Source organism: Hemitrygon akajei, chromosome 28 (genome assembly GCF_048418815.1).
Source record: "Hemitrygon akajei chromosome 28, sHemAka1.3, whole genome shotgun sequence".
In the NCBI taxonomy this organism is placed as follows: Eukaryota; Metazoa; Chordata; class Chondrichthyes; order Myliobatiformes; family Dasyatidae; genus Hemitrygon; species Hemitrygon akajei.
In genome coordinates this window covers 14,211,737-14,234,274 of record NC_133151.1, presented here as the reverse complement: position 1 = coordinate 14,234,274, position 22,538 = coordinate 14,211,737, and the positions used below count along the sequence as shown (strand labels likewise).

Sequence of the window (22,538 nt, the reverse complement as noted above, 5' to 3'; positions counted from 1 at the left end):
TCGGGAAAGTGTTGAAGTTTATGATTAAGGTTGAGGTTTCAAGATACTTACAGACTAATGATAATGTAAGTCAATGTCAGCATGTTTTCTGTAAAGAGAACTCTTGCCTGACAAATCTATTAAAGTTCTTCAAGGAAGTAACAAAGGACAAAGGACAGGCAGTGGATGTCACTTAGACAGATTTTCACAAGGCGTTTGATAAGGTGTCACGAGGCCGCTTAACAAGATAAAATCCTATGGCGTTACTGGAGAGATACTGGCACGGATAGAGGAGTGGCCAACAGGCAGGAGGCAGCGAGTGGGTATAAAATAGACCTTTTCTGGTTGGCAGCCAGTGACTAGTGGTGTTCCTCAGGGGTCAGTATTGGGACAGCTACTTTTCACATTGTTTTTCAATGATTTGGATAATGAAATTGCAGCAGGATTTAGACAAATTGGAAGAAGGAGCAAAAAAGAGGCAGATGGAATACAGAGTTGGGAAATGTATGATAATGCTTTTTGGTAAAAGGAACAATAGTGCGGACTATTATCTAAATGGGAGGTTCAAACATCAGAGATGCTGAGGGACTTGGGACTCAACCGGTCAACGGAGCAACCAAACACAGGAGAAATCACACACCGACTGTAACTAGTCTACAGAACAATCGGACACAGGAGAATCACACACTAACTGTAACCAGTCTATGGAATAATCAGACATAGTCAAATCACACACACAAACTGTAACCGGTCTACAGAGCAATCAAACACAGGTGAAATCACACACAGACTGTAACTGGTCTACAGAGCAATCAGACACAGGAGAATCACACACTGACTGTAACTGGTCTACAGAGCAATCAGACACCGACTGTGACCTACCTCCTCCAGTGCTGGGGGCTGCTTCAGCAGGCTGACTCTCTGCCGACTGACCTCCTGCTACCTGGTTTGTTCGAATGAACTTGGACGTGAGAGTGGAGACCCCGGAGACGGCCCAGCCAGCCCAGCCTGCCCCCAGGGCAGCGGCTGGGGTGGTCGAGGCCGGGTTGATGTCCTTTTCTGTGGCGGGTGTGGATGGGGGAGGGAGCAGAGGGGAGGGGAAAGACAGATAACGTGATTAGGGTTAACGAATCCATGAGACTTACCGTAGTCAGATGGTGGACCAAACAGTGAGCAGGAAATGGCGGCTCCACGTGCAGCCTGCCCCCGGACAGGAGGGGAGTTCAGGCCCACCAATGTCTGCAAAGAGTTCGTATGCTCTCTCGGTGACCGTGTGGGTTTCCTCTGGGTACTCTTCCCATAGTCCAAAGATGTATGGTTTACTCGGTTAATTGCTCCCATGGGTGTAACAGGGGGCACACGTTTGGGAACGTGCAGTGGGAGAGGTTGCAGGTTCAGGAGTGGCCTTGCGCATCCTCCGTAAATTCAGTCGCAGCATTTCATTTTAAATTTAAATTTAAAGATACAGCATATCACCAGGTCCTTCCGGCCAAACAAGCCTGTGCCACTCGATTACCAACTAAATTGGCCAATTTCCCTCACTAACCTGTATGACTTGGAATATGGAGCATTTGGAGAAAACTGAAGTAATACAGTCACAGGAAGAACGTGCCAAATCCTTACAGGCAGTGGAGGGAACTGAAGCTCGGTCACTGGCGCCGTAACGTGCTGCCGAACCGCCACGGTACTGTGCGTCCAGTCTCAAGCTCACCAACGAGTGCTTGGTGAAGGGTTCCTGGCTTCCTCAGCTGGAGTGAGTCCTGAAGCTGCAGTGAAGCTCCCCAGAGACAGGTTCATGGGGTTAGGATGACAAACGGCAGCTGCACCTACAATCCAGTGACTGAGGAATCTTGCTCCCGGGAGTGGCAGAAGCTACGGTGGGGGTGAAATACAGGGGTCCATTTCCCAGGGCTGGGAAATCAAGAACCAGAAGGCACAGGATTAAGGTGAGAGGGAGAGATTTCTCATGGATTTAAGCAGCAACGTCTTCAAGGATGTTGCCGGGTTGAGGTACGTCTCTGTCAAAGGAGGTGCAAGGTTCTCATTTCCTCCACCAGCCTGCAGAGAAAGGTGTGGCACCTGCTTACCCCCCGATCAGGGTCATGTGGACCCGTGGGAGCCAGTGGTGGATGGTCGTACGAGCAGCCGGTGCAGATCACAAGTCCTGGTTATGCGACCACTGATGCCAGGCAGACAATCTCTGAAGAGTATTGATAATGGCCGTGGCCACCCTTCTTGTAAAGACACTGCCCAGAAGAAGGCAATGGCAAACCAGTTTGGTAGAAAAATTTGCCGAGAACAATGACGGTCAATGGATCTTAATGGCCGATGATACAACACAGTATATAATGATGATGATTGTGTCTGGTGCAGAACACAAACCATTACAGCACAGTCCAGGCCCTTCAGCCCTTGATGTACTGCTGACCCTTTAACCCATACAACGCTCCATTTTTCTATCATCCACGTGCCTATCTGAGAGTCCGTTAAATGTCCCCAATGTATCTGCCTCTCCCACCACCCCGGCAGGGCATTCCACACATCCACTGCTCTGAATAAAAAAAAACTTACTCTGAGATCCTCCCCTCTAATTTCCTCCAATCACCTTAAAGTTATGTCCTCTCGTATTAACCATTTCCACCCTGGAAAAAAGATTCTGAATACCACAGAGTTAGAGGGAGAGTTTGGGCAGGTTAGATCTGTAGTCATTGGGGTGTAGGAGTCTGAGGTGTAGTTATAAAATCATGAGGTGCAGAGCCTTTTTCCCAGGTAAGGAGAACTTGAAAACCAGAGGGCCCAGTTTTAAGGTGACCATACGAGTCAGGAGCATTATTAGACCATTTGGGCCATCGAGTTGTTTCTGCCATTTCATCATGGCTGATCCATTTCCCCTCTCAAGCTCAATCTACTGTCTTCTCCCTGTATCCCTTTATGTCCTTACTAATCAAAAATCTTCCAACCTCTGCCTGAAGCATACATAAAGACTTGGCATCCACAGTCACCTGTGGCAGCAAATTCTGCAGGTTCAGCACTCTCTGGCTGAAGAAATTCCTCCTCATCTCCGTTCTGAAGGGTTGCCCTTCTACTCTGGTCTTACTCTTCCACCACAGGAAACATCCTCTCCACATCCACTCTATCGAGGCCTTTCAGCATTCAATAGGTTTGAATTAGGTCACCTCATTCTTCTGAATCCTAATGAATACAGGCCCAGAGCCATCAAATGCTCTTTATAGCCATTCAACCCATGAACCATTGTCGTGAAACTCCTTTGAACCCTCTCCAGTTTCAGCACACCAGTGCTTTACAAAGCCTCAACACTACATCTTTGCTTTTATTTTCTTGTCCTCTCGACAAGGATAGGGAAGGTGTAGAACCTCTTTTAAGTCATGGAGTAATACCAATAATCGAGGGTCCACAGAGCCCAGGTTGGGAATCCCTGGTTTAGAGGGATATGGGCCAACGTGGGTAAATGTGAGCAGCGTCAATGGTCCAGAGGGCTCGTTTCCATACTCTGTGACTGTGATGCCCACGTTCTTGGGAACAAAATCCAAAAGGCCGAAGTGCACTCACCCACATCCTCAGCTCTGGATGGATCCTCCGACACCGTTTCCAGTTTTGTCAGGAAACACCGGATTGCTTTGAAGGCCTGGGGAAAAAAAATTTGAAATAATCGAAATGAACTTCAGGGCTCTTGATACAATTCGTTGTAAGGAAAGAGTTAAATGGTATTCTTCCTTGCCAAAATAAAATGTAAGTGATAAGACAAAATAGGGTCAGTCTGGAGTGGGATTGTTTGGAAAACCAGTCCATAGCAGTATTTTGAACATTAAGAGAGTACACGTCTACAGCCATGATAATGGAAAACGGTGAAAATCGTGTTTGTCTGGGTAAGGTGAGATCCTTATGCCAGTGCAGGTACCAAAGGCATGGAACAGTAGCCATGTAAGGGAACAATAACAAGCAATTCCTTTGGGCAGTGGAGAGTTTTTCCTTAGGCTAGTTGACAACTGGGGCCAGTGCAGGGGGGAAAGGAAGGGGGAGGTAAGAGGTGGGGGGGGGGTAAGAGGATGGAGGGGATTAGAAGCAAGGGGGGGGTCAGAAGCGAGGTGGGGGGAGAGGAATAGAGGGTGAGAGAGGATTACCAGAAGTTCAACGTTCATGCCATCAGGTTGGATGCTACCCATACGGAATACCAACTGAGTGTGGCTGCATCGCGACAATAGGGGAGGCCACGAATGGACATATTGAAATAGGAACTGGAAGTGGAATTAAAAGTGGCGGACGAAGCGCGGGCCCTTGGCGAAGCGGTCCTGGATGGAGGGAGCACGGGCCCTTGGCAAAGCTGTCCTGGATGGAGGGAGCACGGGCCCTTGGCAAAGCTGTCCCGGATGGAGGGAACACGGGCCCTTGGCGAAGCGGTTCTGGATGGAGGGAACACGGGCCCTTGGCAAAGCGGTCCCGGATGGAGGGAGCACGGGCCCTTGGCAAAGCTGTCCCAGATGGAGGGAACACGGGCCCTTGGCGAAGCGGTTCTGGATGGAGGGAACACGGGCCCTTGGCGAAGCGGTCCTGGATGGAGGGAACACGGGTCCTCAGCAAAGCGGTTCTGGATGGAGGGAACACGGGCCCTCGGCAAAGCGGTTCTGGATGGAGGGAGCACGGGCCCTCGGCAAAGCGGTTCTGGATGGAGGGAACACGGGCCCTTGGCAAAGCGGATCTGGATGGAGGGAACACGGGCCCTCGGCAAAGCGGTCCTGGATGGAGGGAACACGGGCCCTTGGCAAAGCGGTTCTGGATGGAGGGAACATGGGCCCTTGGCAAAGCGGTCCCGAATGGAGGGAACACGGGCCCTTGGCAAAGCGGTCCTGGATGGAGGGAACACAGGCCCTTGGCGAAGCGGTCCTGGATGGAGGGAACACGGGCACTTGGCAAAGCGGTCCTGGATGGAGGGAACACGGGCCCTTGGCAAAGCGGTTCTGGATGGAGGGAACATGGGCCCTTGGCAAAGCGGTTCTAGATGGAGGGAACACGGGCCCTTGGCAAAGCGGTTCTGGATGGAGGGAGCACGGGTCCTCGGCAAAGCGGATCTGGAAGGAGGGAACACGGGCCCTCGGCAAAGCGGTTCTGGATGGAGGGAACACGGGCCCTTGGCAAAGCGGTCCTGGATGGAGTGGGCATGGGCGTTTGGCAAAGCGGTTCTGGATGGAGGGAACACGGGCCCTTGGCAAAGCGGTTCTGGATGGAGGGAACACGGGCCCTTGGCGAAGCGGTCCTGGATGGAGTGGGCATGGGCGTTTGGCAAAGCGGTCCCGGATGGAGTGGGCATGGGTGTTTGGCAAAACGGTCTCGGATGGAGGGAGTGTAGCTGCTCGGAAAATGGTCTCAGATGATCAGAGCCTAGGTGCTCGAAGTAGGACCCCACCCAACAAATTTTAAAATAATTTTTGTTAACACTTGTGTGCGACTTTCGTCCATTCACCTCCCCAAGCACAGTTTGTTGAAAATTCTATTGCATTTCTTTATTTTCCTGCAAATGCCTCACGAAAATGAATCTCAGGATAATGTATGGTGATATGTACAGACTTTAATAATAAATGTATTTGACTCTGGGTGATGAGGAGGACAGAGCTAAAGAGAACTGGATGAACTCTTCTGAATCTAATTCCGAGTGTCCCAAGTCTCTGTGGGGTCAGTGTGCCCAGGGAATGTGTCTTACCATTCATCGTGGTCCATGACAATCTGTTCCCGACCCTAACTGTGTCCCTGGTTCTACACTCTGCTCCCATCCAAATTTGCCAGCATCAAACCATCCAAGAACTTTGCATATCTCAGTGAGAACATCTTCCTTCCTCTTGACACCCCCACTCCCCTCCAGCTGCCTGAGCATCCTCCCCACAACCTCCCCCACCCCTAGGAGGGGGTCCTTGCTCTCACCCGATCACGGGACATTCCTGCGGAGGTCTACTGTCCAAGAGCTCAGCAAGAATCCCCTCCATCCTCTCAACCGCTGAGCACCTCCGTCCTGCCCACCCACACCCAACCTGACCTGATCACAGACATTCCTGTCGAGGACTGCCTACCACACTTCCAGGAGAGGGTCCTTACTCTGACACGATCATGGATGTTCCTGTTGGGGTCTACCATCAGCTGGCTATTTATTTACACGTAGAGACAGAGCGTGGAATAGGCACTTTGAGCTGCGCCGCCAGTAAACCTCTACACTAATCACAGGGCAGTTTACAATGACCAGTTAAACTACCAACCGACTATGGGAGGAAACTGGGTCAGCCAGAGGAAACCCACACGGTTCACGGGGAGGACGAGAAATTCCTTAGATTGAACTACGAACTCCGATGCCCCAAGCTGCATTAGGGCCAGCATAACCACGACGCTACAATAGGAACCCACCCCCACCCAGGACAAGGACAAGGGTCCCGACTCCAACCTGATCCCGGACGTTCTTGTCGGGGTCTGCCGTCAGTGGGCTCAGCACCACCAGGATCTTGCAGGCGCAGTCGGAGACCGAGTAGTAGTTCTGCGTGGCCGCGAAGCCCAGTACTCCGGCGGCACGGGAGGGGGCAAATGGGTCCCTCGTTGCCCGCGAGAAGGCCGAGATGAGGACTCTCTGCCGCGTCTGTGGAAGCAATCGGTTACGTGGTTAACCCAACGCACAGGGATGATGGGGGGGGGGGGGGGGGTTGCAGGCGGAATCGCTGGCAAACACAAGAAACTGGGAAAAATTTGTAACGCAGTCATTCAGGTAGCAGACTGACTGGGAGATGGCGATGGGAAAGATGGAGGTTAGAGAAAACAGAACAGAAAACAGCTCCATAGGAGCAGAATTGGGCCAATCAGCCCGCTCTGCCATTCCATGATTCCGGATCCCACTCAACCCCACACACCTGCCTTCTTGCCATATCCTTTGATGCCCTGACTGATCAGGAAACTATCAACTTCCGCTTTAAATATACCCACGGACTTGGCCTCCACCGCAGTCTGTGGCAGATTCACCACTCTCTGGCTTAAAAAAAAAATCCTCCTTACCCGTTCTAAAAGGTTGCCCTCAATTTTGAGGCTTTGCCCTCTAGTTCAGGATATCCTCATCATATGAAACATCCTCTCCACATCCACCCTATCCAGTCCTTTCAACATTCGGTAGGTTTCAATGAGATCCCTTGCACTCTTCTAGATTCCAGTGAGTACAAGCCCAAAGCTGCCAAACGCTCCTCGTATGTTAACCCTTTCATTCTTGGAATCACCCTTGTGACCCTCCTCTGGCCTCTCTCCACTGACATCACAACCTTTCTGAGATATGAGATCCAAAATTGTTGACAATACGCCAAGTGTAGCCTGACGAGAGTTTTAGAAAGCCTCAGCGTTATCTCATTGCTTTTATATTCTATTCCCCTTGAAATAAATGCCAGCATTGCATTTGTCTTCTTTACTACAGACTCAACCTGTAAATTAACCTTCTGGGAGTCTTACATGAGGACTCCCAAGTCCCTCAGCACCTCTGATGTCTGAACCTTCTCCATAATTAGATAACAGTCTGCACTATTGTTCCTCTTACCAAAATGCATTATCATACATTTTCTAACACTATATTCCATCTGCCATTTTGCCCATTCTTCCAATTTGTCTAAGTCCTGCTGCAATCGCATTGCTTCCTCAGCACTGCCTACCCCTCCACCTATCTTTGTATCATCCGCAAACTTTGCCACAAAGCCATTGATTGCATTGTCCAAATCATCGACAATGTGAAAAGTAGCAGTCCCAATACTGACCACTGAGGAACACCACTAGCCACTGGCAGCCAACCTGAAAAGGCCTCTTTATTCCCACTCGCTGCCTCCTGCCTGTCAGTCAATCCTTTATCCATGCCAGTATCTTTCCTGTAATGCCATTGGATTTTAACTTGTTAACTAGCTGCATGTGTTGGACCTTATCAAATGCTTCTGAAAATCCAAGTGACTGACATCCACTGCCTCTCTTTGTCCATCCTGCTTGTTACTTCCTCGAAGAACTGGAAGCTGCAGTTGGTTGACTGAAAGACATACGGGAAAGAAACCCTGAAGGAAGTCATATACAGATCTCTGAACAGTAGCTAGCATGAGGGCTTCAAATTACAACAGGGGACAGAAAATGCATGTCAAAAGGACATGATAGTCATTGGGAAATTCAGTTATACAGGCAGATTGGGGAAAATCAGGTTGGTGCTGATTTTGGATCCCAAGAGAGTGAATTTGTAACAGCATAGCTATTTACAGCAGCTTGTGATTGAGCTCAGCTGTGTGATTTGATTAGGGAGCTTAAGATAAAGGAACCCTTAGGAGCCAGTGATCATAATATGATAGAATTCACTCTGCAGTTTGAGAGGGAGAAGCTAAAATCAGATGCAGTGGAGTAAAGGGAATTACAGAGGCATGAGAGGAACTGGCCAATGTTGATGGGAAGGGTACACCAGCTGGGATAATGGCAGAGCAGCAAAGGGTGGAGTTTCCGGAAGCAATTCAGAAGGCATGGGATAGATAATTCCCAAAGAAGAGGGAACATCCTAAAGGCAGGATGACACAGCCGTGGCTGACAAGGAAAGTCAAAGCCAATATAAAAACCAAAGTGAGGGCATATAATAGAGCAAAAATTAGTGGGAAGGTGGAGGACTGAAGCTTTTAACAATGAACAGAAGCCAACTAAAAAAAAGCTAGGAGGGAAAAGATGAAGTATGAAGAAAATAACAGCTCAACAATATCGAAGAGGATACCAAAAATGTTTTCGGATATATTGAGTAAAAGAAGTGAGAGTAGATAACAGTTTGCTGGAAAATAATGTTAGTAATGGGGAGACAAAGAAATGGCAGACAAACTAAACATATTTTGCATCAGTCTTTACTGATGCTGTATGCTGGCAGTTTGAGAGTGTCAAAGGGCAAAAGTAGATGCAGTTGCTATTACTTGGGAGGATGTGTTTAGGAAGCTGAAAGTCACCTGAACCAGACTGGCTGCATACCAGAGTTCTGAAAGAGGTAGCTGAAGAGTAATGCTCTTTCAAGAATCACTTGTAAATTGCAAATGTCACTCCATTCCTCAAGAAGGAAATTATAGGTTCGTTAGTCTGACCTCAGTGGTTGGGAAGAAATCGGAGTCGATTGTTAATGATGAGGTTTTGGGGTACTTGGAGGAACATGATAAAATAGGCAGTTGTCAGCATGGTTTCCTTAAGGGAAAATCTTGCCTGACAAATCTGCTGGAATTCTTTGAGGAAATAACAAGCAGGATAGACTAAGGAGTTGGTGGATGTCGTGTTCTTTCATTTTCAGAAGACCTTTGCCATGTGAGACTGCTTAATAAGAGCACATGGTATTATAGAAAACATACTAACATGGGAAGATTAGCTAACTGGCAGGAGGCAAAGAGTGGGAATAAAGGGACCCTTTCTGATTGGCTACCAGTGTCTAGTGGTGTTTTACAGAGGTCTGTGTTGGGACTGCTTCTTTTTATGTTGTATGTTAATTATTTGGATGACAGAATTAGCGGCTTTGTTGCCAAGTTTGTGGATGATATGAAGACCGGTGGAGGGGCAGGTAGTGCTGAGGAAGCAGAGAGTCTGCAGGACTGACACAGATTGGGAGAATGGGCAAAGAAGTGGCTGATGGAGTGCAGCGTTACGTACGGCCGTGCACTCTGGTAGAAGGAATAAGAATGTTGACTGTTTTGTAAACTGGGAGAAAATTCAAACATCTGAGGCACAAAGGGACTTGGGAGTCCTCCACGCAGGATTTCCAGAAGGTTAACTTGCAGGCCGAGTCGGTGATGAGGAAGGCAAATGCAATGTTAGCACTCATTTCGAGAGGACTGGAATATAAAAACACGGATGTAATGTTGAGAATTTATAAAACACTGGTGAGGCCTCGTGGAGAATTGCGAGCGGGTTTGAGCCCCTTATCTAAGAAAGGATGTGCTGACATTGGAGAGGGTTCAAAGGAGATTCATGAAAATGATTCCAGGATTGAATGGCTTGTTATATGAGGAGCTTATGATGGCCCTGGGAACTGTATTCACTAGAATTCAGAAGAATGAGGGGTGGGGGAAAAGTCATTGAAACCTATTGAATGGTCAAAGGCCTTGATCGAGTGGATGTTTCCTATGGTGGGGGAGTCTAGGACCAGAGGACACAGATAGAGTGGATGTGGAGAGGATGTTTCCTATAGTGGGAAGTCTAGGATCAGAGGACACAGATAGAGTGGATGTGGAGAGGATGTTTCCTATAGTGGGGGAGTCTAGGACCAGAGGACACAGATAGAGTGGATGTGGAGAGGATGTTTCCTATAGTGGGGGAGTCTAGGACCAGAGGACACAGATAGAGTGGATGTGGAGAGGATGTTTCCTGTGGTGGGGGAGTCTAGGACCAGAGGACACAGATAGAGTGGATGTGGAGAGGATGTTTCCTATAGTGGGGGAGTCTAGGACCAGAGGACACAGATAGAGTGGATGTGGAGAGGATGTTTCCTATAGTGGGGGAGTCTAGGACCAGAGGACACAATATAAAAACAAGGATGTAATGTTCAGGCTCAGTTGGAGTGTTGTGAGCAGTTTTGAGCCTTGATCTAAGAAAGAATGTGTTGACGTCGGAGAGGGGTCAAAGTAGGTTCACAAAAATGATCCTGGGAATGCAAGGCTTATTGTATGAGGAGCTTTTGATGGCTCTGAACCCGTACTCGCTGGAATTTAGAGATCTCATCGAAACCTACTGAATATTGAAAGACCTTGATAGAGTGAATGTGGGGAGGATCTAAGAACAGAGGGCACAGCCTCAGAATAAAGGGATGTCCATTTGGAACGGAGATAAGGAGGAATTTCTTTAGCCAGAGGGTGGTGAATCTGCGGAATTCGTTGCCACAGGAGGCAGTGGAGGCCACGTCACTGGGTGTATTTAAGGCGGAGTCTGACAGATTCTTCACAAATCAGAGCGTGAAAGGTTAAGGGGAGAAGGCAGGAGAATGAGGTTGAGAGGGAAATGGATCAGTCAGAATAAAATGGTGGAGCAGACTTGATGGGCTGAATGACTTAATTCTGCTCCTATTTCTTATAGTCTTCTGGTCTCAGAATACTATAGAGTCCTTTAAATGCTCCTAATGTAGCTGCCTCTAGCACCATTCCTGCCTGCACTTTCCACGCACCAACCACTGTTTGCGTTAAAAAGCTTAGCTCTGACATCCCCCCATACTTTCCTCCAATCACCTTAAAATGATGCCGTCTTCTATCAGCCATTTCCACCCAGGGAAACAAGTCTCTGGCTGTCCACTTGATCTGTACCTCTTATCATCTTGTATACCTCTCGTCCTCCTTCACTCCAAAGAGAAAAGCCCTAACTCACTCAACCTTTCCTCGTAAGGCACACTCTCTAGTCCAGGCAGCATCCCAGTAAATCTCCTCTGCACCCTCTCTAAAGCTTACGTTATCCCAGGCCTCATATTGGCCTGGGACCTTCTTGTATCTGACCATCTTGTATATGCAGGCACTTACATTGGCGTTGAGATGGGCAGCAATCTTGCCCAGACAGACTGTGGTATTGCAGCGGATGGGACCCTGATCGTCTTTGGTCTGCATGCGGGCGAAGTGCTTCATAAGCTCCATGTTCAGGTTGGCGTCGCTCAGCTTCGGGGCCAGCAACAACATTGACTGCAAGAAAGGACATTGTGTCAGGGCCAGAAGCAACCGCACAAAATCTGGGCTTCCCAGCACTGTCCAGATGGGCAGAATGGCCTGTCCATGCTCCGTAAGCCCCACAGTCACAGACCCCAGCCTACAGAGAGGAGGTGCTCAAGGGCTGGTGCCGGGAAATAGCCTCTTCCTCAATGTCAACAAGACGAAGGAGATGGTTATCAACTTTAGGATAACCACACCCCTCTTCACATCAGTGAAAACTGAGCAGTTTCAAACTCCCAGGACAGCACATCTCACACAACCTCTCAGAGCACATCCTACACAACTGGGAAAGCTCACTAACATTTCTACTTTCTGAGGAGGCTGAAGCGAGCTGGAGATGAGGCATATCCATACTCGTGATTCTGCAGGAGCACAGTAGAGTTAACTGACAAGCTGCGTCACTGCACGATACAGAAACCCCACAGGAAGGCTCTGCGGCGGATAGTCAAAACTGCCCAATGCAGTATCGGCACCAGCCTACCCGCCATCAAGGGCATACGTATATACAGAAAGGTGCTGGAAGAGGGCCACGCACCCATTCCCACTCCCATCAGTGAGGAGGCTACAAAGCATCCACACTGGCACCGAAAGACTCAAAAACAGTGGCTTTCCCCAAGCAGTAAGGCTGATCAGCATCAGCACCCACTAACCCACTCCTCCACACCCCGCAACCACCACTACTTTATCATTTCCTGTCAGAGTCACCTTCTGTACAGACACTCATGCCTAGTGTCACTTTACGGACATAGTGGCTGTGCATCCTGTCCATCGATGACAGGAAACCTGCGTGGGGGGAGTCTGTAAAGTGGAAATGCCGTTGCAATGGGTCATTTCCACTCTCTCGACCTCAGAAATCCAGGTCCAGTGGTACGAACAAGCATCACAAACTGGGGTCTTCCTTGGGCAGTGGGTGACCAAGACGTCTTCTGTGTCTTGTCATACCCTTTGCTCTCCCAGGAGCCTTTCAGATCCATCTTTTTGGCTGTCGGATCTCACCGAATGTCTCATCCGCCCAGTCCGCCGGAGCAGACTTCACACACTAGGACAGGCGTGACCCCATCTCACCGGGGTGTGAGGCCCGTCAGCTACCCTCACCCGGTTTAGCCCGCTTGTCAAAGTGATGCACTGGGGGCAGCTGCAGTCACATGCAAACAGCCACAGGTGAGAGCTGAGTGCCCAAGGTGAGGGAGCTGCCTCGGAATGGACACGACAAATCCCTCACAAGAGTTGTTACCCCCTCCCTGGACTTACAATCACTGTATAAAAGCTATTTTATCTATTTATATTTATTGTTTTTTTTTATTATTGTGTTTTTTTTGCTGCATCGGATGTGTTCTCCTTCACGCTGGTGTACTGGAAATGACATTAAACTATCCTGAATCTTGAATAAAGGCCACGGCTGAAGATACCGGTACACTCACCTTGACCGTCTGTTCCCTGATCGCTGGGTTAGTGTCCGTGAAGCCGTGGACGACATGGGGGAAGATCTGGGAGTTGACAGTTGCTTCGTTGAGATATTGTATAAACTGCTCCATCTACAATGAGAAGCATCGAGCAGTCACCGCGATGCTGCTACTGGGACCAAAACGCAGGGATAGTGTGGTTATAAATCTGACTGAGAGGTGGGAGATCAGTGATCACAGAGTGGAGATGGGGAGAGTGACATGGCAGAGACAGTGTGGTTATAAATCTGATTGAGAGGTGGGAGATCAGTGATCACAGAGTGGAGATGGGGACAGGTGACATAATGCAGGGACGGTGTGGTTATAAATCTGATTCTGAGAGGTGGGAGATCAGTGATCACAGAGTGGAGATGGGGACAGGTGACATAATGCAGGGACGGTGTGGTTATAAATCTCATTCTGAGAGGTGGGAGATCAGTGATCACAGAGTGGAAATGGGGAGAGTGACACGGCAGAGACAGTGTGGTTATAAATCTGATTCTGAGAGGTGGGAGACCAGTGATCACATTGTGGAGATAGGGAGGGTTACACGGCAGAGACAGTGTGGTTATAAATCTGACTGAGAGGTGGATGACAGAGATCACAGAGTGGAGATGGGGACAGGTGACATAATGCAGGGCATTTGATAAGGTCCCACATAGGAGATTGGTGGGTAAAATCAAAGCTCAGGGCATCGGGGAGAAGACATTGGCATGGATAGAAAACTAGTTGGCAGATAGAAAGCAAAGGGTAGCGGTGAATGGGTGTTTCTCAGAACAGCAGGTGGTGACTAGTGGGGTGCCACAGGGCTCGATATTGGGACCACAGCTGTTTACAATTTACGTCAACGATTTGGATGAAGGCATTGAAAATAACATCAGCAAATTTGCTGATGATACTAAGCTGGGTGGCAGTGTGACATGTGATGAGGATGTTAGGAGAATTCAGGGTGACTTGGATAGACTGGGTGAGTGGGCAGATACTTGGCAGATGACGTTTAATGTGAATAAGTGTGAGGTTATCCACTTTGGGAGTAAGAACAGGAAGGCAGATTATTATCTGAACGGTGTAGAGTTAGGTAAGGGAGAAATACAAAGAGATCTAGGAGTCCTTGTTCATCAGTCACTGAAGGTGAATGAGCAAGTGCAGCAGGCAGTGAAGAAGGCTAATAGAATGTTGGCCTTTATTACAAAGGGAATTGAGTACAAGAGCAAGAAAATCCTCTTGCATTTGTACAGAGCCCTGGTGAGACCACACCTGGAGTATTATGTACAGTTTTGGTCTCCAGGGTTAAGGAAGGACATCCTGGCTGTAGAGGAAGTGCAGCGTAGATTCACGAGGTTAATCCCTGGGATGTCTGGACTGTCTTACGCAGAGAAGTTAGAGAGACTGGGCTTGTACACGCTGGAATTAAGGAGATTGAGAGGGGATCTGATTGAAACATATAAGATTATTAAGGGATTGAACAAGATAGAGGCAGGAAATATGTTCCAGATGCTGGGAGAGTCCAGTACCAGAGGGCATGGTTTGAGAATAAGGGGTAGGTCATTTAGGACAGAGTTAAGGAAAAACTTCTTCTCCCAGAGAGTTGTAGGGGTCTGGAATGCACTGCCTCGAAAGGTAGTGGAGGCCAATTCTCTGGATGCTTTCAAGAAGGAGCTAGATAAGTATCTTATGGATAGGGAAATCAGGGGATATGGGGACAAGGCAGGAACCGGGTATTGATAGTAGTTGATCAGCCATGATCTCAAAATGGCGGTGCAGGCTCGAAGGGCCGAATGGTCTACTTCTGCACCTATTGTCTATTGTGACAGTGTGGTTATAATCTGATTGAGAGGTTGAACAGCAAAAATCATATTGTGGAGACGGAGAGAGTCCACGGCAGAGACAGTGCGGTTATAAATCTGATTGAGAGGTGGGAGATCAGTGATCACAGAGTGGAGATGTTGATGGGTGACATAATGCAGGGACAGTGTGGTTATAAATCTGATCCTGAGAGGTGGGAGATCAGTGATCACATTGTGGAGATGGGGAGGGTTACACGGCAGAGACAGCGTGGTTATAAATCTGATTGAGATCCCGTGATCAGTGATCACGGAGTGGAGATGGGGACAGGTGACATAATGCAGGGACAGTGTGGTTATAAATCTGATTCTGAGAGGTGGGAGATCAGTGATCACAGAGTGGAGATGGGGACAGGTGACACAATGCAGGGACAGTGTGGTTATAAATCTGATTCTGAGAGGTGGGAGACCAGTGATCACATTGTGGAGATAGGGAGAGTCAGACGGCAGAGACAGTGTGGTTATAAATCTGATTGAGAGGTGGGAGATCAGTGATCACAGAGTGGAGATGGAGATGGGTGATATAATGCAGGGACAGTGTGGTTATAAATCTGATTCTGAGAGGTGGGAGACCAGTGATCACATTGTGGAGATAGGGAGGGTTACACGGCAGAGACAGTGTGGTTATAAATCTGACTGAGAGGTGGATGAGCAGAGATCACAGAATGGAGATGGAGACGGGTGACATAATGCAGGGACAGTGTGGTTATAAATCTGATTCTGAGAGGTGGAAGATCAGTGATCACAGAGTGGAGATGGGGAGAGTGACATGGCAGAGACAGTGTGGTTATAAATCTGATTCTGAGAGGTGGGAGACCAGTGATCACATTGTGGAGATAGGGAGGGTTACACGGCAGGGACAGTGTGGTTATAAAATCTGACTGAGAGGTGGATGAGCAGAGATCACAGAATGGAGATGGAGACGGGTGACATAATGCAGGGACGGTGTGGTTACTGACCTGCTGGAGAAGGCGAATCCTCATTGCCCTGTCTGTCGAGGAAAACATCTTGACCACAACAGGGATGATCTTCTGCTGGTATTCGTCAGCACTGAGGAACTTGCCCACCTGCAGAGAGAGTATGTCCTACAGGTAACAGCCTGTCCAATCGCAGTGGTCATAACCTACACGACAGTGCACGGCTGCTATGTCCACGCCCTGCCCTCCCCTCGCACATTGCTGTGGATCAGCTGGAAGGACTGACAAACTAACACCAGTATACGTAAACATGAACAGCGTCACCACCACAATAAAACAACTCAGACTGATTGGTCATGTCACCTGGGTGCCCAACTTGCATCTCCCCAAGCACACCAAATGCCTGAGGAACTCAGCAGATCAGGCAGCATCTGCGGAAATGAATAGATAGTCAACGACTCCAGCCAAGACCCTTCTTCAGAACTACAAGGGGGAAGATGCTGGGGTGGGGAAGGAGGCTCCATGGAAGGTGGTAGGGCTGCATGGGAAAGGTCAAGAGCTGGAGAAGGAGGAATCTGACAGAATGAGAATCAGAATCAGGTTCAATATCACTGGCATATGAGGTGAAATTTGTTAACTTTATAGCAGCAGAACAGTTAAGTACATGATCAATAAATATAAGAGGGAAAAAACTGAGTTATGTTAAGTATACATATGTATGACTATTAAATATTTTAAGTTAAAATAAGTCCTGCAAAAAAAAAGACTAGAAATAAAAAAGTAGTGAGGTAGTGTTCATGGGTTCAATGTTCATTCAGATGGCAGAGGGGAAGAAACTGTTCCTGAATCGTTGATGTTAGAGGATTTTCGGGTTTACATTTAACAAATGGCTTTGGCTACCAGTCTTCTGTTCCTTGACAATGTACTGCCGATTCAGTTTGGAACAATGGCTTCCTGAAAGCCCAGTCCAGACGCTGCTGGCGCCGGTGGGATGAATGCGAATCAGAAGGTATGAAGTTTGTATGTAGCGTCAAAAGAAAGCATTGTCTATACTTTGTAAATATGGATTGTCCTTTGTGTTTAGCAAATAAATATCGAGCCCCTCATTGGGCCAGCAGACTATCCACCGATACCTGCTGTACCTTGTTTTGTCGAATAAAGAAGTTGCTTTGTATTACCAGAAACTCTCTCCGGTGATTTCATTCACGCAACAATGTGCCTCCTTCCTGATAGTGACAGTGTGAAGAGAGCATGTCCTGGGTGGTGGGGGTCCTTAATCATGGACACCGCCTTCCTGAGGCTCCGTTCCTTGAAAATGTCTTGGATACTACGGAGGCTAGTGCCCATGATGGAGCTCACTAACTTTACACATTACTTCGATCCTGCACAGTAGCCCACCACCCCCTACCAGAACGTGATGCAGCCAGAACGCTCTCCACAGTACAATAGTAGAAGTTTTCAAGTGTTTTCACTGACAAACCAGATCTCCTCAAACTCCGAATGAAATATAGAAACAAAGAAAACCTACAGCACAACACAGCCCACAAAGCTGGGCCGAAATAGCCAGTCTTGCTTCGTTATAGCTGCATCAATATGTTGGGACCAGTGTTAGACACCCAGGAGCTTGAAATTGCTCACTCTCTCCACTTCTGACCCTCTGAGGATTGGTTTGTGCTCCCTTTCTGAAGCCCACAGTCAGCTCTTTGGTCGTACTGACACTGACCACTCACCTAACAGATACATCTCGCTCCTGTAAGCTCTGATAGGAGAGGAGTGTGGACCATAGAAGAAAGGAAGGAGGAGAGGAGGTGAGAAGAGGTAAAAGGTCAGAGCGAGGAATGTGAAGGGGAGAGGGGGGAGAGATCTGTTCACCAGAAGGAGAAATCGATATTCATGCCATCAGGTTGGGGGGCTACACAGACGGAATACAAGTATTGCTCCTCCACCGAGATGATTGCCTCATCTAGGCACAAAAGAAGGCCATAGACCGACATATCAGAACGGGAATGGGAACCAGAATTAAAACGCTTGGCCACCGGGAGGTCCCGTTTGAGGTGGATGGCTCTTTAATCCCAGTTGATGGAAGTCAGTGAACCCCTGGTGGGCAAAGGAAAGGCTTGAAAAATAATATCAAAGTCGGTCTGATGAAATTCATCATCATATCTAAAAGTTGGGAAGCATTGCACTCAGCAGATACGCGAGGAGGAAATCCGCTCAAGTCAGCTTTTGATGTGCTGTAGTCCATGGTCTCTCTTTGGAGGCTTTGCTGTAGCTGACATGGTGGGTGGTGACGTGGGAATGCTGAGACTTTATGCTAGAATAAGTCGGGGGAGGGTTGATGTTGCTTGTGCATGGGGGGGGGAGGGGGAGAGGGGGGCCTTGGAGTTTTTACATTTTTTTGCCTCTGCCATTCACCTTTGGGGCTTTTTCTTCTGCTTCAAGGATGTTTGGAGAGCGAGAATTTCAGGTTGTGTATCGTATACCTTTTCTGATATTAAATGTAACCTTCAAACAACTGACGATTTGGATGAATAGATTTAGGACAGAGATGAGGAGGAACTGCTTTTCCCAGAGAGTAGTGAATCTATGGAAATCTCTGCCCAGGGAGGTGGTAGAGGCTACGTCATTCAATATATTCCAGGCACACTTACACAGATCAGACACAGAGCAGAATTGGGCCATTCAACCCATTAAGTCTGGTCTGCCATTCTATTATGGCTGATTTATTATCCATCTCCTGTTTTCTCCCCATAACATTTAACGGCCTTGCTAATCAAGAACCTATCAATGTCTGCTTTAAATACACCCAGAGACCTGGCTTGCACAGCCATCTGTGGCAATGAATTCCACAGATTCACCGCCCTCTGGCTAAAGTCATTCCTCATCTCTGTTCCAAAGGGACATCCTTGTAATATGTGGCTGTGCCCTCTGATCTGAGACCCTCCCACTACAGGAAACATCCTCTGTACACCCTTCACACCCTTCTGTCACGGGGCAGAAGTGAGTGTAGTTGAGTATTCTGAAGGAGAAGGTGCTTGGGAAGCTGAAAGGTGTGAAGGTAGACAAGTCACCTGGACCTGATGGACTATACCCCAGGGTTCTGAAAGAGGTGACTGAAGAGATTGTGGAGGCATTAGTGATGATCTTTCAAGAGTCACTAGATCCTGGAATGGTTCCAGAGTACTGGACAACTGCAAATGTCACTCCACTCTTCAAAAGGGAGGAAGGCAGAAGAAAGGAAATTATAGGCCAGTTAGCCTAATGTCAGTGGTTGGGAAGATGTTGAAACCTATTGTTACAGATGAGGTTTCAGGGTGCTTAGAGGCACATGATAAAACAGGCCATAGACAGCATAGTTTTCTTAAGGGGAAATCTTGCCTGACAAATCTGGTGGAACTAACAAGCAGGATGGACAAAGGAGAATCAGAAGGCCTCTGACAAGGTGCCACACATGAGACTATTTAACAAGATGGTTACAGGAAAGATTCCAGCATGGATAAAGGATTGGCTGATTGGCAGGAGGCTGAGAGTGGGAACACAGGGAGCCATTTTTGATTGGCTGCCGGTGACTAGTGGTGTTCAGCAAGGATCAGTGTCGACCGTTTCTATTTACATTACATGTCAATGGTTTGGATGGTGATATTGATGACTTTGCAGAAAAGTTTGTGGATGATACTGTACGAAGACCGGTGGAGGGACTGGTAATGTTGAGGAATGGAAGCTGCAGAAAGGTTTAGACAGATTAGGAGAACGGGCAAAGAAGTGACAGATAGAATATAGCACAGGGAAGTGTACGGCCATGCACTTTGGTAGAAGGAATAAAAATGTAAACTATTTTCTAAAAGAGAAGAAAATTTTTTTAAAAATCAGAGAGCAAAGGGACAAAGAAGATAAAGAGTCTTCTTGCAGGATTCCCTTAAGATTAACTTACAGGCTGAGTCTGTGGTGAGGAAGGAAAATGCAATGTTAACGTTCACTTCAAGAGGACTAGAATATAAAAGCAAAGGTGTAATGCTGAGTCTTTGTAAGGCATCGGTTAGACCACGCGGAATATTGTGAGCACATTTAGGACCCTTATCTGAAAGAAGGCATTGGAGAGGGTTTCCGGGAATGAAAGGATGAACACATGAGGAGCATCTGATGGCTCTGGGCATGTACCTGCTGGAATTCAGAAGAATGAGGGTGGAGCTCATTGAAATTTACTGAAGATAGCCTAGATGGTCTGGATGTGGAGACGATGCTCCCGATAGCAGGATTCTCCAGAACCAGAGGGAACAGCCTCAGAATAGAAGGACATCTATTTAGAACAGAAATGAGGAGGAATTTCTTTAGCCGGAGGATGGTGAATCTGTAGAATTCATTCCCACAGATGGCTGTGGAGGCCAAGTCATTGGGTATATTCAAAGCGGAGGTTGATAGGTTCTTAATTAGTCAGGGCGTCAAAGGTTACGGGGAGAAGGCAGGAGAATGGGGTTGAGAGGGATAGTAAATCAGGCATGATGGAATAGCAGAGTAGAGCTGATGGGCTGAATGACATAGTGATGTATGGTCTTACGGTCTAAACTTCTCCTATCCACGTACCTGTCCAAGTGTCTTTAAACATCGTTATTATACCTGCCTCAACCACTTCCTCTGGCAGCTTGATCCACATAAAAAAGAAATTGCCCCTCAGGGTCCTGTCAAGTCCTGCACACTTGCACCCATCACCACAGGCCACCACAGGCCACAGCACGATCCTGACACACTTGCCCTACCGCTGAGAGATGTGACGTACTTTGAAGAGAGGAGCAAGGATAATTGCGCCGGCATTGCCGAACTCGAACGCCGTTAGCAGCTGTGGCAAGATCTTGTGCTTGCAGAAGTCCTCGGGGAAACTGTCAAGCTGCGAACTCAGCTCTGAGAAGAAGGTCTGTCGTTCAGCTGGCTCCTTGATCTGGGGATTGGAGGCAGAGAGAAGTGAAAGGCTATCCTCAGGTACGGAGCACAGCAGAGTGTGTCTACTCTTGCCACTGCTTTAGTAAAGCAATCAACATGATCAAAACTTCCACCCACCCGACACCACCTCTCCCCATACTCCCATCAGACATACGATAAAACTAACAGCTGACACCCCTCTCCTCCTTCATCGAACACAAGATAAAACACTCACTGACACCCCTCTCCTCCTCCTCCTCCTCCTCCCATCGAACATTAGATAAAACACTCACTGACACCCCTCTCCTCCTCCTCCTCCCATCGAACATTAGATAAAACACTCACTGACACCCCTCTCCTCCTCCTCCTCCCATCGAACATTAGATAAAACACTCACTGACACCCCTCTCCTTCTTCATCGAACACAAGATAAAACACTCACTGACACCCCTCTCCTCCTCCATCAAACAGAAAATAAAAAAGCCTGAAAGCATGTTCCACCAGGCTCAAGGATGGCTTCCAACATGCCGTTATCAAACTATTGAAGAGAATGATCACACGGAAGGAACCTCTGCAAAGACCGACACACACCCCAGAACCCTCTAAATACTGACACGACACACTCCCCACAACCTCTGTAAATACTGACATGACACTCTCCCCACAACCTCTGTAAATACTGACACGACACTCCCCACAACCTCCGTAAATACTGACACGACACACTCCCCACAACCTCTGTAAATACTGACACGACACTCTCCCCACCTCTGTAAATACTGACACGACACACTCCCCACAACCTCTGTAAATACTGACACGACACTCTCCCCAGAACCCTCTGTAAATACTGACACGACACTCCCCACAACCTCCGTAAATACTGACACGACACACTCCCCACAACCTCTGTAAATACTGACACGACACACTCCCCACAACCTCTGTAAATACTGACACGACACTCTCCCCAGAACCCTCTGTAAATACTGACACGACACTCCCCACAACCTCCGTAAATACTGACACGACACACTCCCCACAACCTCTGTAAATACTGACACGACACTCTCCCCAGAACCCTCTGTAAATACTGACACGACACTCCCCACAACCTCCGTAAATACTGACATGACACACTCCCCACAACCTCTGTAAATACTGACACGACACTCTCCCCACCTCCGTAAATACTGACACGACACACTCCCCACAACCTCTGTAAATACTGACACGACACACTCCCCACAACCTCTGTAAATACTGACATGACACTCTCCCCAGAACCCTCTGTAAATACTGACACGACACTCCCCACAACCTCCGTAAATACTGACACGACACACTCCCCACAACCTCTGTAAATACTGACACGACACTCTCCCCACCTCCGTAAATACTGACACGACACACTCCCCACAACCTCTGTAAATACTGACACGACACTCTCCCCAGAACCCTCTGTAAATACTGACACGACACTCCCCACAACCTCCGTAAATACTGACACGACACACTCCCCACAACCTCTGTAAATACTGACACGACACTCTCCCCACCTCCGTAAATACTGACACGACACACTCCCCACAACCTCTGTAAATACTGACACGACACTCTCCCCACCTCTGTAAATACTGACACGACACACTCCCCACAACCTCTGTAAATACTGACACGACACACTCCCCACAACCTCTGTAAATACTGACACGACACTCTCCCCACCTCTGTAAA

The 22,538-nt window shown here is 48.1% G+C and overlaps 1 protein-coding gene across 2 annotated transcripts in view; it reads right to left on the bottom strand.

Annotated features, from left to right (window-relative positions):
• Positions 1-22,538, bottom strand: part of scyl1 (SCY1-like, kinase-like 1) — a 76,972-nt gene that overhangs the window by 21,520 nt on the left and 32,914 nt on the right. For both annotated transcript variants that reach the window (XM_073031363.1, XM_073031364.1), the window contains exons 7-13: positions 20,662-20,820; positions 15,930-16,037; positions 13,106-13,219; positions 11,502-11,657; positions 6,425-6,613; positions 3,550-3,625; positions 862-1,038 (exon numbers count right to left, since the gene is read on the bottom strand). In XM_073031363.1, coding sequence (XP_072887464.1) covers positions 862-1,038; positions 3,550-3,625; positions 6,425-6,613; positions 11,502-11,657; positions 13,106-13,219; positions 15,930-16,037; positions 20,662-20,820 — 979 coding nt within the window. The remainder of the gene's footprint in view (positions 1-861; positions 1,039-3,549; positions 3,626-6,424; positions 6,614-11,501; positions 11,658-13,105; positions 13,220-15,929; positions 16,038-20,661; positions 20,821-22,538) is intronic.